The sequence below is a fragment of the Brassica oleracea genome, chromosome C9 (assembly GCF_000695525.1).
Source record: "Brassica oleracea var. oleracea cultivar TO1000 chromosome C9, BOL, whole genome shotgun sequence".
NCBI lineage: Eukaryota > Viridiplantae > Streptophyta > Magnoliopsida > Brassicales > Brassicaceae > Brassica > Brassica oleracea.
Window position 1 is genome coordinate 43,044,634 of NC_027756.1, and position 13,917 is coordinate 43,058,550.

General features: G+C 38.5%; 2 protein-coding genes and 1 pseudogene across 2 annotated transcripts in view; 2 read left to right on the forward strand and 1 right to left on the reverse strand.

Moving 5' to 3' along the window:
* Window positions 1-1,902: 1,902 nt before the first annotated feature.
* Window positions 1,903-5,695, forward strand: LOC106315095 (annotated as a pseudogene).
* A 2,626-nt stretch (window positions 5,696-8,321) lies between these two features.
* On the forward strand, window positions 8,322-11,340 carry LOC106318171. The gene is made up of 4 exons (XM_013756042.1): window positions 8,322-9,129; window positions 9,564-10,327; window positions 10,433-10,719; window positions 10,801-11,340. The coding sequence occupies exons 1-4, from the start codon at window positions 8,413-8,415 to the stop codon at window positions 11,142-11,144; spliced, it is 2,112 nt and encodes a 703-aa protein (XP_013611496.1). The 5' UTR covers window positions 8,322-8,412; the 3' UTR covers window positions 11,145-11,340.
* A 991-nt stretch (window positions 11,341-12,331) lies between these two features.
* The window catches only part of LOC106315096 (zinc finger BED domain-containing protein RICESLEEPER 4-like), a 2,897-nt gene continuing 1,311 nt past the window's right edge, over window positions 12,332-13,917 (reverse strand). The window contains exons 3-5 of the mRNA XM_013752866.1: window positions 13,157-13,914; window positions 12,654-12,981; window positions 12,332-12,588 (exon numbers count right to left, since the gene is read on the reverse strand). Coding sequence (XP_013608320.1) covers window positions 12,506-12,588; window positions 12,654-12,981; window positions 13,157-13,914 — 1,169 coding nt within the window. The 3' untranslated portion in view covers window positions 12,332-12,505. The remainder of the gene's footprint in view (window positions 12,589-12,653; window positions 12,982-13,156; window positions 13,915-13,917) is intronic.

Here is a 13,917-nt window from a genome sequence, read left to right on the forward strand (position 1 = left end):
TAAAACCCAGTAATCCAAATTGCACATAATAATACCAGTAAAACCCAGTAATCCAAATTGCACATAATAATACCAGTAAAACCCAGTAATCCAAATTGCACATAATAATACCAGTAAAACCCAGTAATCCAAATTGCACATAATAATACCAGTAAAACCCAGTAATCCAAATTGCACATAATAATACCAGTAAAACCCAGTAATCCAAATTGCACATAATAATACCAGTAAAACCCAGTAATCCAAATTGCACATAAGAATACCAGTAAAACCCAGTAATCCAAATTGCACATAATAATACCAATAAAACCCAGTAATCCAAATTGCACATAATAATACCAGTAAAACCCAATAATCCAAATTTCACATAATAAGCCCAGTAATCTCCAGTAAAACCTAGGTAGTACCTGAACCACTCCCACATTCAAAATACGATGCCATACCTTCTCCTCTGCCTCTTCCTCTGGCTCCTCTAGCTCCTCATCTGCCTCTTTGTCCTCTTCCACGGGATTCTCCTACTGATGAAAATCTTGTTTGTTGTGGTTTTCCTTTCTTCTTATCAAAATCTGGAGGAAGTATTTTCTTTGCTTTAACATCTTCTGGTATAACCCAATCAGACATATGAGGAACAACTTGCACCTTAGATTCATCTACCCTTATCTTTCTGCAAATACGCTCAACCAAAGCATAGTAAGTGATATCCTCCATTGATTTCCTCAACACAATCGTGTGGATTTCATCTTCTCCTTCACCACCTCCCGAGATCCATTTTATTTCAGCCCCATCTTTCATATAATATCCCCCATAATCAAAACAAATGATTGTGCAATTCAGATTTTGCATTTTCCTGAAATAAAATAGAATATCATTAGAATTCTCATTATTAAGATGTTTAGAATTAATTATCACACCGTACAATCTTCTCTTACTAATACTAATTTAATTCAGTACTATACATAGTAATACTAGAAATCACAGTAAGAAATATCAATATAGTAATCTTAGTATTTCCAGTAAACCTTTTTTCTTTAGTAAAACTAGTTATACCAGTAATACCCAGAACTTATCCTTGTACTAACTAATTCGCTTTTAGGACCATATTGTTAGTATTTTACATCAACCATGATGTATAATTCATTTTAAATGAAATTACACACAGAAAATCATCGAAACACACATAAAAATACCCAAAATCTATAAACACAGTTTTCAAAATCTTTTTAAATCTCTCATAATTTTCATTGGATCTTCTTTTTTTACACTAGCCGAGATATACACTTGTTTTAATAACATTTCAGCAAAAAATTCATCCAAAACGGACGTTAAAAATACCCGATAGCCCTAAACATAGTTTTTGAAATCGTTTTTAATCTCTCAAATTTTCATCAAATCTTACTTTCTTAACGTTACCCATCATATACACGATTTTTAAATGTAATATCACAAAAAAAAATCATCGAAAACGAACTTGAATTGCCTATTTTTTGAGCTTCAAAAAATGCTAATGGAGGATGAGAGGAAGAAGCTTGTACGATGAAGAAGGAGACATATGGGTCATGAAAAATCTGATTGGTTAAGGTTGTTTTGTGGGCCATGTAAGTTATTGAATTATGGTTGGTTTATTTAATTAGAGAATAAATGAAAGGCTAGTTTGGGAAGTGCAAGGATAAAATGATAGGAAGAATAGAGAGAGGGCAGTAGGAATTCATTTAAAGGGGTATGAGATATATGAAGTTAATAACCATTCTTTTGACGAAGGTTCGATCACAATAATAAATGACGTTTTTACCCATATTTCAAGTGGGATGAACTACACGTGCGTAGACTTTCCGCACGTGCGGTTTGAGGGTCTCCTCTCTATATTAAAAAAAAAATGTACTTAAAGCGAAGGGGAAGGCTAAAAATCACTCGTCACCCACCCATACGAAGAAAAACAAAAAAAGGGGACGCACAGTGTTCTTGAATCATCGCTGCTGCCAAGTTATGGAGTTCTTGGGTCCTCTCGATTCCGATTCCGACTACGCTTTCCGTTTGCAGATGGAGGAGGCGCTCGCAGCTTCTCTCGCTACCCGATCTCGTGCTCCACAGCACCCACCGTCGCCTCCCGTCGTCGCTAGGTGCGGATTCGCTGTCGTGGAGGAGAACGCTTCCACGCCGAGGGGTAACTCCGAGACCGTGCGTCGCGGAAACACCGGCGGCGGCGAAGGTAGCTCGAGGGGAAAAGGGAAAACCCACGAGACAGTCGCTAGCGAACGGAGAGACGATCGAAACCCTAACAGCATTAAAGTAGGTAACTTCCAGAATGCTTCTGGGAGACCTTCTCCGGGAGTTACTGTTGGCCCGGCGCAATCAGTCGCCGTCGGCGAGGGGAGCTCGAAGGTTAGTGGCGTAAAGGGGAGTTTCAGGGGAGACTTAATGTATAGACTTTACTTCAAGGGTTTGGTGAGCGAAGAGACTGGGACTGGGAAGGGGAAGGGGAAGGGGAAGGGGAAGGTGAGTGACGTGGCGGCTGGGTTTGGGGTTGCGATCTGCGACCAGAGGGATACTCTGTTGTTTGAGTCCAAGGGACAGCTTGTTGGCCGTGGCGCGAATCGCCAGGGAGCGGAGATTCAGGCGTTGACACGAGGTTTGACCGAAGCATGAAAGCTGGGGATCAAACACGTTTCTATCTTCTGCGATTCTTTTCCCATTTTTCAATTCGTAAAGTTTCCAACTTTTTCCCTTTTCTTCATTGTCACGCTTCACTCTTTACTTGCTCTTGCTGTTGTTGAATGGTCTGTTCGTTTTCCTTCTGTTTACTGGATGCATCATGTAGAAATAGTGGTGAGCTGATTAGTTCAAGTTTCCTCTGTTCCGGTATCAGTAGATGGTAGCTAATGTGCTAGTTACAACTTACGATTTAAAATCTGATTGAAGAGTGGCAATGTCTATTCTATCATTCTATTTTCTGACCATTTTGTAAGCCATTGTTGTCTCTCTTTGCTTTGAAATGTAAAGAAGTTTGTTGCGCTACCTTCACAAGCTTATTAGAGAGTAGACTGTTAATTTCTAAGGTCATTTGCTTGTGTTTTTGTGCAATGGTTCAGAATTTCAATGTTTTATGCTTTCTTTACCTAGATTTTCATTTTCTGTTTATTTTATTTGAATGCAGGTCAGGGGAAGCTGGAAGCCTAAGCAAAAGAAGATTGCCATGCTAATGGATGACTTGCAACGGATCAGGCAACAATTCTCGTTTACTCAAGCTGTTCTGGTGGCTGGAAACCAAGTCAAATATGCTTATAAACTCGCTAGGGAATCAATTGTTTCGCAAGCAACCCCTCATGAAAACCCCCGCCAAGCTAAATTAGCTGCTATGAAAGAAGAGTGTCTTATCTGTTTCAACGATATCGATCCTGAGCGCATGTTTTCTATCGGTAAATGCACTCACCGCTTTTGCTTTCAGTGTGTGAAGCAACATGTAGAGGTGAAGCTGCTTCACGGAATGATTCCGAATTGTCCTCATGATAAATGCAATTCTGAGATGGTTATCGATGCGTGTGGCAAGCTTTTGACTCCGAAATTGGGTGAAATGTGGAAGCAAAGAATCAAAGAGAACGCAATACCTGTCACTGAGAGAGTTTACTGTCCTTACCTGAGGTGTTCGGCTTTGATGTCCAAAACCAAGATATCTGAATCGGCCAAGAGCTTACAGTCTGCTTACCCTGCATCCGGAGTCAGGAGATGTGTCGAATGTCGTGGCCTCTTCTGTGTGGACTGTAAAGTCCCGTGGCATGGAAAGCTGTCATGCACCGAGGACAAGAAACTGCATCCTAATCCTCCAGCTGATGATGTGAAGCTAAAATCTCTGGCGAATAATAAAATGTGGCGCCAATGTGGTAAGTGCCAACACATGATTGAACTTAGTCAAGGATGCAATCACATAACTTGCAGGTATCTTCTTAACACTTTGATCAACCTAAGAAACCTAAGCAATTAATCAATCTTTCCTTGTTTAACCATATTGGTGGCGTATTTCCCTTTTGGTATTCTCGTTAGATGTGGGCATGAGTTTTGCTACAACTGTGGAGGAGGATGGAACAAAAAAACAGGCACTTGTGCTAGGCAATGCCCGACATGGGACGAAGCATACATCATGCGTCAAGATCCAGCTCCAGCGCGTGTGTATGTGTTGCCTAACAATTACTTTGATGATTATGATGAGGATGAATATGAGGATTATGAAGCTGATGAAGATTTTGAATATGAGGATTATGACGCTGATGAAGATTTTGAAGTGGAAGAGGAAGTGGAAGTGGAAGAGGAAGAGGAAGAAGACGAAGACGAAGAGGAAGAGGAAGAGGAAGAGGAAGTGGAAGTGGAAGTGGAAGTGGAAGAGGAAGTGGAAGACGAAGAAGAAGAAGAAGAAGAAGAAGAAGAAGAAGAAGAAGAAGAAGAAGAAGAAGAAGAAGAAGAAGAAGAAGAAGAAGAAGAAGAAGAAGAAGAAGAAGAAGAAGAAGAAGAAGAAGAAGAAGAAGAAGAAGAAGAAGAAGAAGAAGAAGAAGAAGAAGAAGAAGAAGAAGAAGAAGAAGAAGAAGAAGAAGAAGAAGAAGAAGAAGAAGAAGAAGAAGAAGAAGAAGAAGAAGAAGAAGAAGAAGAAGAAGAAGAAGAAGAAGAAGAAGAAGAAGAAGAAGAAGAAGAAGAAGAAGAAGAAGAAGAAGAAGAAGAAGAAGAAGAAGAAGAAGAAGAAGAAGAAGAAGAAGAAGAAGAAGAAGAAGAAGAAGAAGAAGAAGAAGAAGAAGAAGAAGAAGAAGAAGAAGAAGAAGAAGAAGAAGAAGAAGAAGAAGAAGAAGAAGAGGAAGAAGAAGAAGAAGAAGAAGAAGAAGAGTACGATATAGTATATGACTCGGACGGCTATGAAAGCGAGGATTACTATTGAGGTGTAACTATCGAGGTGTAATTTGGAACCAAAGTTGTTATCTTTCGCTTTATGATCTTTCGGCTGTAAATTTATTGGTGGATCATATGTTTTTATGACTTGTTGCGTTTGAGTTTGGGAGATTCAGCAGTGAGAAATTTGTAGAAACCTTGGGTTTGAAGGTAAAGCTTTGTTTTGCATACAAATGTCAATGACAAAATTGTCACATATAACTTTTAAATCACCGAGAAGCAAATGTTTGATTAAAACCCTCATTTATTTTTGAATCGTTGAGAATTAAGGAGAACGCGATACCTGTCACAGAGAGAGTGTACTGTCACAGAGAGAGTGTGGAAGCTTTTGACTCCAACTATTTTCGATGCATGTGGCAAGCTTTTGACTCCAAAATTGGGTGAAATGTGGAAGCAGAGAATTAAGGAGAACGCGATACCTGTCACAGAGAGAGTGTACTGTCCTTACGTGAGGTGTTCTGCTTTGATGTCCAAAACCAAGATATCTGAATCGGCCAAGAGCTTACAGTCTGCTTACCCTGCATCTGGAGTCAGGAGATGTGTGGATTGTCGTGGCCTCTTCTGTGTGGACTGTAAAGTCCCGTGGCATGCAAAGCTGTCATGCACCGAGTACAAGAAACTGCATCCTAATCCTCCAGCTGATGATGTGAAGCTAAAATCTCTGGCAAATAATAAAATGTGGCGCCAATGTGGCAAGTGCCAACACATGATCGAGCTTACTCAAGGACGCAATCACATAACTTGCAGGTATCTCTCTTTAACACTTTGATTATCTTATAATCATATTTATAAAATGGTCAAGTCGAATAGTATACTTTTCTGTGATGAGGAAAGGTTTGTATACTCTGTTGTTATAGCTTTCTGATTCATTGTATGTATTGTTAATCTCTAGAATCTTACTTAATGGTAATCACATAACTCAACAATGGATAAAACAATATTTTTTTTGTTAATTGCTACAGATTGAACTAGGCATCTCTCTTGTGTCATTCAACTTGATCTCAATTTAAGGTTTATCTGTCACATTTTTATTCATATTCAAATCAACTTGTATTTTATTTTTATTATTATACACAATCAGGACGGTTGTGAAGTGATTTATACTTATTTGTCATGATTTCCATGATTTTAGGTAATTTTGCTTATTTGTCATGTTTTAATTAGGTTTAAGCTGAATCATTAATTTATTAATAGTTTTTAGTTAAGTCTATAATCTATTAATTTAAATAATATAACTATAAAATATATAATTATATATATAATTATTTTGATTTTGCTTATTTGTCCTGTTTTCCATGATTTTAGTCAATTTTGTTGATTTGTCATTTTTAATTAGGTTTTATCTTAGTCATTGGTTTATTAATAATTTTTAGCTGAATCACTAATTTATTAATTTAAAAAATATCTGTAATGAATTTTATATTTAATTAAAAACGAATTTTGATTTAATAATATTTAAATCTATATGTTATATTAAATTTTTTTATTTTTTATTTGTCATATTTTATAAGGTTTTAAGCTTTTATATAGGTCATTGATTTATTATTAGTTTTTAACTTAGTATTTATTAATTTTCAAAAAACTCGCAATGAATTTTATATATAATAAAACACACATTTTATTTTAATAATAGTAAATTTATATGTTATATTAAATAATTAATTATAAACTAATATAATAAAATTGTGAAAATATATTTAAAAATTAAGAGAATTCTTATATATATTGTGTTGCTATCTGAAAACAATATTTTTATTATAAAGTTAAAAAAACTAAGATATAAAACAGTTTATAATTAAATATTAGTCAAACAAAAATATTTATATAAAGATATTTTCTAAATTATTTCTAATATATGAGTGTTTTAAAACTTTTAACACAATAATAAGTACATAGTTTGATGAACGTTTTTTGACATATATAAATAATTTGATGTTTGATTTAACTATTTAAAATCATAAATAATAACTTAACTATTTAAAATCATAAATAATAACTTAACTTGTGACTGAGTTTAAAACAAATTTTCTTGCTTTTATTTTAAACCAGTTTAAGTTTAATCCGTGAAACACTATAGTTTCAGTTGGTGATCACTATAAAAATGAAAAAAATGAACAAAATAAAAAATAAAATTTCATTTGAGGAATTGAAAAAATAAAAAAAAAATATGAATTTTTGTTCAATTTGTTTCTTATCAAAATTGCTCGGGAAATTTTTTTCTTATAAATTCATTCCTCCATGGGAAATTTGGAAGAAAAAATGGGATCTACCTTTCAATAATTTGACTAAAATTTTAACATAACTGGTATAAATTTTGAGGAACAAAGAATTCACCATAATATTTTTTCTTCAACATGTTCACCAATTAGAGTTTTATAATGCCGATTTTTGGATTGATAAAACATAAAATAATAAGTATTCGTAAGATTATTATGTCCGCATGTGCGGGCAAAACACCTAGATCTTCCTTAAAAATCTAGTCTTAAATGATATTCTTCCTTAAAAATCTAGTCTTAAATCTCTAGACTATTTTCTATTGATTGTGAGCTGTCTTGTGACATTCACAGACATTACAATAAAGAAGGAAACACTGTTATTGGGTGCTCACTTTAGTCTTTATTCACAACATTCATAAACTCTTTCTCTTGTAGATTCATAAATTGGTTCCGCAAGAGCATTCGTTTCAGCACCTTTCCATTTCCATCTCGGTGCCATGGAATAAAACTGCATATAGCATTAAAAAATCAAACAGTTTGAGCATAAAACATATATAAATAAAGCAAAATATTAGCAGCCACAACTATTACACACTAGCATCATGCGGGCATTGTCTGTAACTCATGTTTCTAACAATTGACATACTTGGAAGAACCCAATTTAGAGCTGAATTGAACAAAGCCAAGAACTTTTGCGTTAGAGTCAAAGGAAAAATGCAGAGTCAGGATTATTATCTATTACAAGCAGAGAGGCATACATAGACACACCAATTTCATCTCACATAACATAGCATAAACACGCAAATTGCATCTTAGCGTGCCTATACATACTTAATTAAATGCACCAAATAAACTCAAACTTCATGAAGAGTCACTCACAATGTGATTGATTTGATACTTTGAAGTGTAATAAAATGAGCGGAATCAAAGGTTATTAATTAACTTGATTATCGTAATTTATTTTGATTTTCGAAAGAAAAACCAGTAAATTCTTTTGACGAAGGTAAGGCAAGAGGCGTCTTAACGTAAACCATTCGCAAAATTTCCGGTTAAAGTTTCGATTACAATCCAATGACGCCCGGCCCACACGTGCGTTGACTTACTCCACGTGCGGATTTTGAGGGTCTCCTCTCTAATCTCTCTATATTAAAAAAAAATATGTAGGAGACGACGTAAAAGCTTAAAAAGCACTCGTCACGAAGAGAGAACAAAAAAGGGAAAGCAAGCACGCACAGTGTTTTTTGAATCGCTGCTGCTACCAAAGTAAGTTATGGAGTTCTTGGGAGGTCGCGATTCCGATTCCGATTCCGATTCCGAATACGCTTTCCGATTGCAGATGGAGGAGGCACTCGCTGCTTCCCTCGCTTCCCGATCTCGTGCTCCGCCGTCGCCTCCCGTTGTCGCTAGGAGTGGATTCGCTATCGTGGTGGAGGATGAGGAGATCGGTTCCACGCCGAGAGGTGAATCTGAGAACGCGCGTCAAAGAAACACCGGCGGCGGAGAAGGTAACTCGAGAGGAAAAGGGAAAACCCACCACGAGACAGTCTCTGGTACACGGAGAGACGATCGAAACCCTAACAGTAAAGTCCAGAATGCTTCTGCGTACGTTGGTACTGTTACTGTTCTTCCCGCGCAATCTGTCGGTGAGGGAAGCTCGAAGAAGGTTGTTGGTGATGCCGTAAGGAGGGGGAGTTTCAGGGGAGACTTGATGTACAGGCTTTACTCCAAGGGTTTGGTGAGCGAAGAGACTGGGAATGGGAATGGGAATGGGAAAGGGAAGGTGGCTGATGTGGTGGCTGGGTTTGGGGTTGCGATTTGCGACCAGAGGGATGCTCTGTTGTTCGAGTCCAAGGGACAGCTGGCTGGCCGTGGCGCGAATCGTCAGGGAGCGGAGATTCAGGCGTTGACTCTAGGGTTGACCGAGGCGTCGAAGCTGGGGATCAAACACGTCGCTATCTTCTGCGATTCTTTTCCCATTTTCCAATTCGTTAAGTTTCCAACTCTTTCCCTTTTCTTCTTTGTTACGCTTCACTCTTACTTGCTTTTGTTGAATGGTGTGTTCGTTTTACTTTTGTTTACTCGATGCATCATGTAGAAATAGTGATGAGCTGATGAGTTGGAGTTCCCCTGTTCCTGTTACTATTTGATGTAGCTAATTTGTGTGTTTGAGGATGTGCCAATGTGATTGAAGAGTTGCATTGACTACTCTATCATTCTATATTCGTGAACCATTTTGTTAGCTATTGTTGTTTCTCTTTGCTTGGCGATAAAAATAAGTTGTTTGTTGCGCTACCTCCACTAGCTATATCAGAGAGTAGAGACTGTTTATTTGCTTGTGTTTTGTGCGATGGTTTAGAGTTCCAATGTGTAGTGCTTTCTTTACCTAGATTTTCATTTTCTGTTTATTTTATTTGAATGCAGGTCAGGGGAAGCTGGAAGCCTAAGCAAAAGAAGATTGCCATGCTAATGGATGACTTGCAACGGATCAGGCAACAATTCTCGTTTACTCAAGCTGTTCTGGTGGCTGGAAACCAAGTCAAATATGCTTATAAACTCGCTAGGGAATCAATTGTTTCGCAAGCAACCCCTCATGAAAACCCCCGCCAAGCTAAATTAGCTGCTATGAAAGAAGAGTGTCTTATCTGTTTCAACGATATCGATCCTGAGCGCATGTTTTCTATCGGTAAATGCACTCACCGCTTTTGCTTTCAGTGTGTGAAGCAACATGTAGAGGTGAAGCTGCTTCACGGAATGATTCCGAATTGTCCTCATGATAAATGCAATTCTGAGATGGTTATCGATGCGTGTGGCAAGCTTTTGACTCCGAAATTGGGTGAGATCAAGGAGAACGCAATACCTGTCACTGAGAGAGTTTACTGTCCTTACCTGAGGGGTTCGGCTTTGATGTCCAAAACCAAGATATCTGAATCCGCCAAGAGCTTACAGTCTGCTTACCCTGCATCTGGAGTCAGGAGATGTGTCGAATGTCGTGGCCTTTTCTGTGTGGACTGTAAAGTCCCGTGGCATGGGAAGCTGTCATGCGCCGAGTACAAGAAACTGCATCCTAATCCTCCCTCAGATGATGTGAAGCTAAAGTCTCTGGCGAATAATAAAATGTGGCGCCAATGTGGCAAGTGCCAGCACATGATTGAACTTAGTCAAGGATGCAATCACATAACTTGCAGGTATCTTCTTAACACTTTGATCAACCTAAGAAACCTAAGCAATTATTCAATCTTTCCTTGTTTAACCATATTGGGGGCGTATTTCCCTTTTGGTATTTGCTTTAGATGTGGGCATGAGTTCTGCTACAATTGTGGAGGAGGATGGAACAAAAAAACAGGGACTTGTGTTAAGCAATGCCCGACCTGGGACGAAGCGTACATCATGCGGCAAGATCAAGATCCAGGGCGTGCGTATGTGGCGCCTAACAACTACTTTGATGATCATGATGAGGAGGATGAAGCTGATGAAGATATTGAGTACGGCTATGGTGACTTCCCCTTTAATTTGGGGCAACATATGAATATTGTTAATCCTGAAGAGCCCTTTGATCCCTTCTTCGACCTGCCAGATGGTAATGTGCCAAATCTCTATATAAAGCCCCTTGAATCTCATAAGCTGTTCCTACTGAAATCACTCTCTGATGCTCCTCTAGGTGTGATCTTTCACCCATCTATGCTGTCTCCCAGGAGCCGTCAGCAATTCTACGACTCGGATGATGATTCTGATGAGGAAAGGTTGCGACCACCTCATTTGAGACAGAGTAATGCCCCGTCTGGTGATGAGACAACAAGAGTTAATGGTCATTTGAGACAGAGTAATGCCCCGTCTGGTAATGAGACGACAAGAGTTAATGCTCCTCCTGAGGAAGAAGAAGAAGTGGACGACTGCCCATACTTCGGAACGTATGGAAAGTACGCTATAGTATATGACTCGGACGGCTATGAAATCGAGGATTACACGAACCCTTTCCATCCAGATTACTATCCTCAGTTTTGAGGTCTAGTTTGGAACCGAAGTTCGACTCTGTTTTCTTTTTCTCCTCAGCTCCAAACACTTTGCTATATGACTTTTTCGGCTGTAATGTTTTTGGAGGTTCATATGTTTTCTATGACTTGTTGCTGCGTCTGAGTTTGGGAGATTGAGAAAAGTGTAAAACTTGGAATTTGGGTTTGAAGGTAGGGCTTTTGTTTCACCGTATTGTTCCATTGCTGAGTTATGTGATTGCCAGCTGAATCACAACCCGTAAGTTGCTAAAACGAACACGGACACGTTTAATCAATTTCTCATAATTAGTTAGTCACTATGGGTCGGATAAAACCCATCTTAGAATACCCACCCATTAGGTGAGATTCAGTAACTGTCCCAATCGTCACCGTCCAGGAGATTTAGCCGTCTTTCTCTCTCCCGGTGACGTTTATCGGCGATTGCTTTAGTTTCACGGATTTCCCAGTCTTCTACGAACCCTCAGGCGCAATTCCACACTTTGTCTATTGTCGTCGTCCACCCTGAAGATGCCTTAGTTTCTGTCACATGTATAAAATTAAGTCGAATGGTATATTGTTCTGTGTTGAGAAAGGTTGTATACTTTGTCGTTATGGTTTTATTCCTTGAATGTAGAGTTAAAATCTCTTAAATTTTTCTTAATGGTAATCACATAACTCAACAATGGATAAAATAAAATTTATTTGTATACTTTGTGGTTATGGTTTTATTCCTTGAATGTATAGAACTAGCTAGGGATTAGAGATGTCAAATAGGTTGGACCGTCCCATCCCGTCCCGACCCGCCGCGGGCTCAGCATCTCGTGGATCTAGGCGGTCCCGTCCCGCGCGGGCTGCGGTCTAGAGAAAGACGGCCCAGTCCCGTACCGCCTAATTGCACAATCCCTTACAAGCCGTCCCGCGGGCTGGACGCGAAAGGAGTGCAGCATGACGTTTCTCGACGCTGCAGGCTGCTCCAGTGACCACTACATACCTAACTGCACATAATGAATGATATATGAACACATGACCCATCTACTATTGGAGCTTAACAAAATTTTACATATATTAGTCTTGTTCTGTATTTTTTTTTTCTATTGAAGACTCTTCAAGTTTGGTGCAGATATTGGATGCAATCAAGTTCACTGTTAATTACTAGCCATTCAATCTGTTTCTTCAGATAACTTTGAAGAACTATAGTTTGTTGTTTGATCGTGAGTATAAAAAATTAAGTCTCAACAAAAGTAAAATTTAGAGAAACACCAAATGGTCCAAATCATAGTATTCAAAACCAAAAATCATGCAACTTAAACAAGAAATCTGAAATTGTAATTGAAGCAAAACACCAAATCAAGATAACATTTCAAACTTGCTCATCTACTCATCTTCATCTTCCCCATCAACAATGGACTCAAATGTTGGTAATTTCTCTTCTTCTCCATCACCATCGATTTCTTCATCTACAAATATCAGTGTACAAGTCAGTAATGTTACTCTTACTAAAATTATAATGTGAGTTATTTACCATGTGCGTAAGATTCATATCCTTTGATCCAATTCCTAGTGCATATCAGAGCTTGCACATTTTCTGGGAGTAGACGACTCCTATATTTATTTAGAACTCGCGATCCAATACTGAAGGAGGACTCCGAAGCCACTGTTGTGATTGGAATACTTAGCAGATCACATGCCATTGCAGCCAAGTCACCATACCGATGCGCATTATCTTTCCACCAATCGAGGATGTCCAAGCTCTGGAAATTAGTAATGTCCAAAGGTGGTTCTTCAAGATAAGCTTCTAGAGGTGTCTTTCCACTAACAATTCCACTGACTTTGCGAAATGCAAAGAAATCCTAGCAAAGTTAAAAAAAAATATCAGAGAGGAAAAAAAAACTAAACAGCAAAGCAACGTAACTATAATTCTTTCACTGATGAATTGGAGGCCGACGACGGAAGGAAAAAAATTGAACAGAAGAAAAAAATGCTTGTGAAAGATAAACAGAAGGAAAAAAATTTTAAAACACTCACATTGTAGTTCCCAAACAGTCCCATTGATCCTGCCGCACAAGCTTTTTGCGGAACAGTGTCACGTGGCTCAGTGGAAGGTGAGTTATTCTTGGAGTTTTTGTCGTATGTCTCAAACAGAATACTGAGCTTCTCACGCAAGTTCTTCACCTTTGCATCACGTGTACTTATGTCAAGCTTCCCTAAACAACATTTAACAATTGAAAGCTTAAACCGTGAATCAAAGACTGCTGCCATTGCAAAAACACCACTAACTTCATCCCAATATTTGTCAAACTTCTCCTTCATCGGTGGCACCATGTATCTGACAATCTCATCTGCGCTTTCCTCATTTCTCCGAAGCCAATCATGGATCAACCAAACCTGATAGAAATACAGGTTTGCAGTCGGGTAATTCGAACCAGACATCAAGCTTGTGATCACAGCAAAATGACCCAAAAAATCGCAGATATTAGCGGCTCTAGTCCATTCCTCATCTGTGGGCGCTGTTTTATAACCCTTCTTATCAAATGTCTCCAACTTAACAAATGCTTTACGGTATTTGAGAGCTCTTTCAAGCATATAGTAAGTTGAGTTCCATCTCGTCGACACGTCCAGTATCAGCCACCCACTTTCTACTACACCCGCAGCATCCACACATTTTTGGAACAATTGTTCACGTGTTTCCGATCCTAATACATACTTAACCCTCTCTCTTACTTTCTGCGAAGATTCTCCAATAACCTTCAACCCATCTTGCACTATGAGATTAAGTATGTGAGCTG

Coding starts and splice junctions, on each gene's coding strand:
- LOC106318171 (XM_013756042.1), top strand. CDS start 8,413: ATGGAGTTCTTGGGAGGTCGCGATTCCGATTCCGATTCCGATTCCGAA. Junction 10,328..10,432: donor TGCAATCACATAACTTGCAG/GTATCTTCTTAA, acceptor TATTTGCTTTAG/ATGTGGGCATGAGTTCTGCT. Junction 10,720..10,800: donor CTTCTTCGACCTGCCAGATG/GTAATGTGCCAA, acceptor ATGCTCCTCTAG/GTGTGATCTTTCACCCATCT.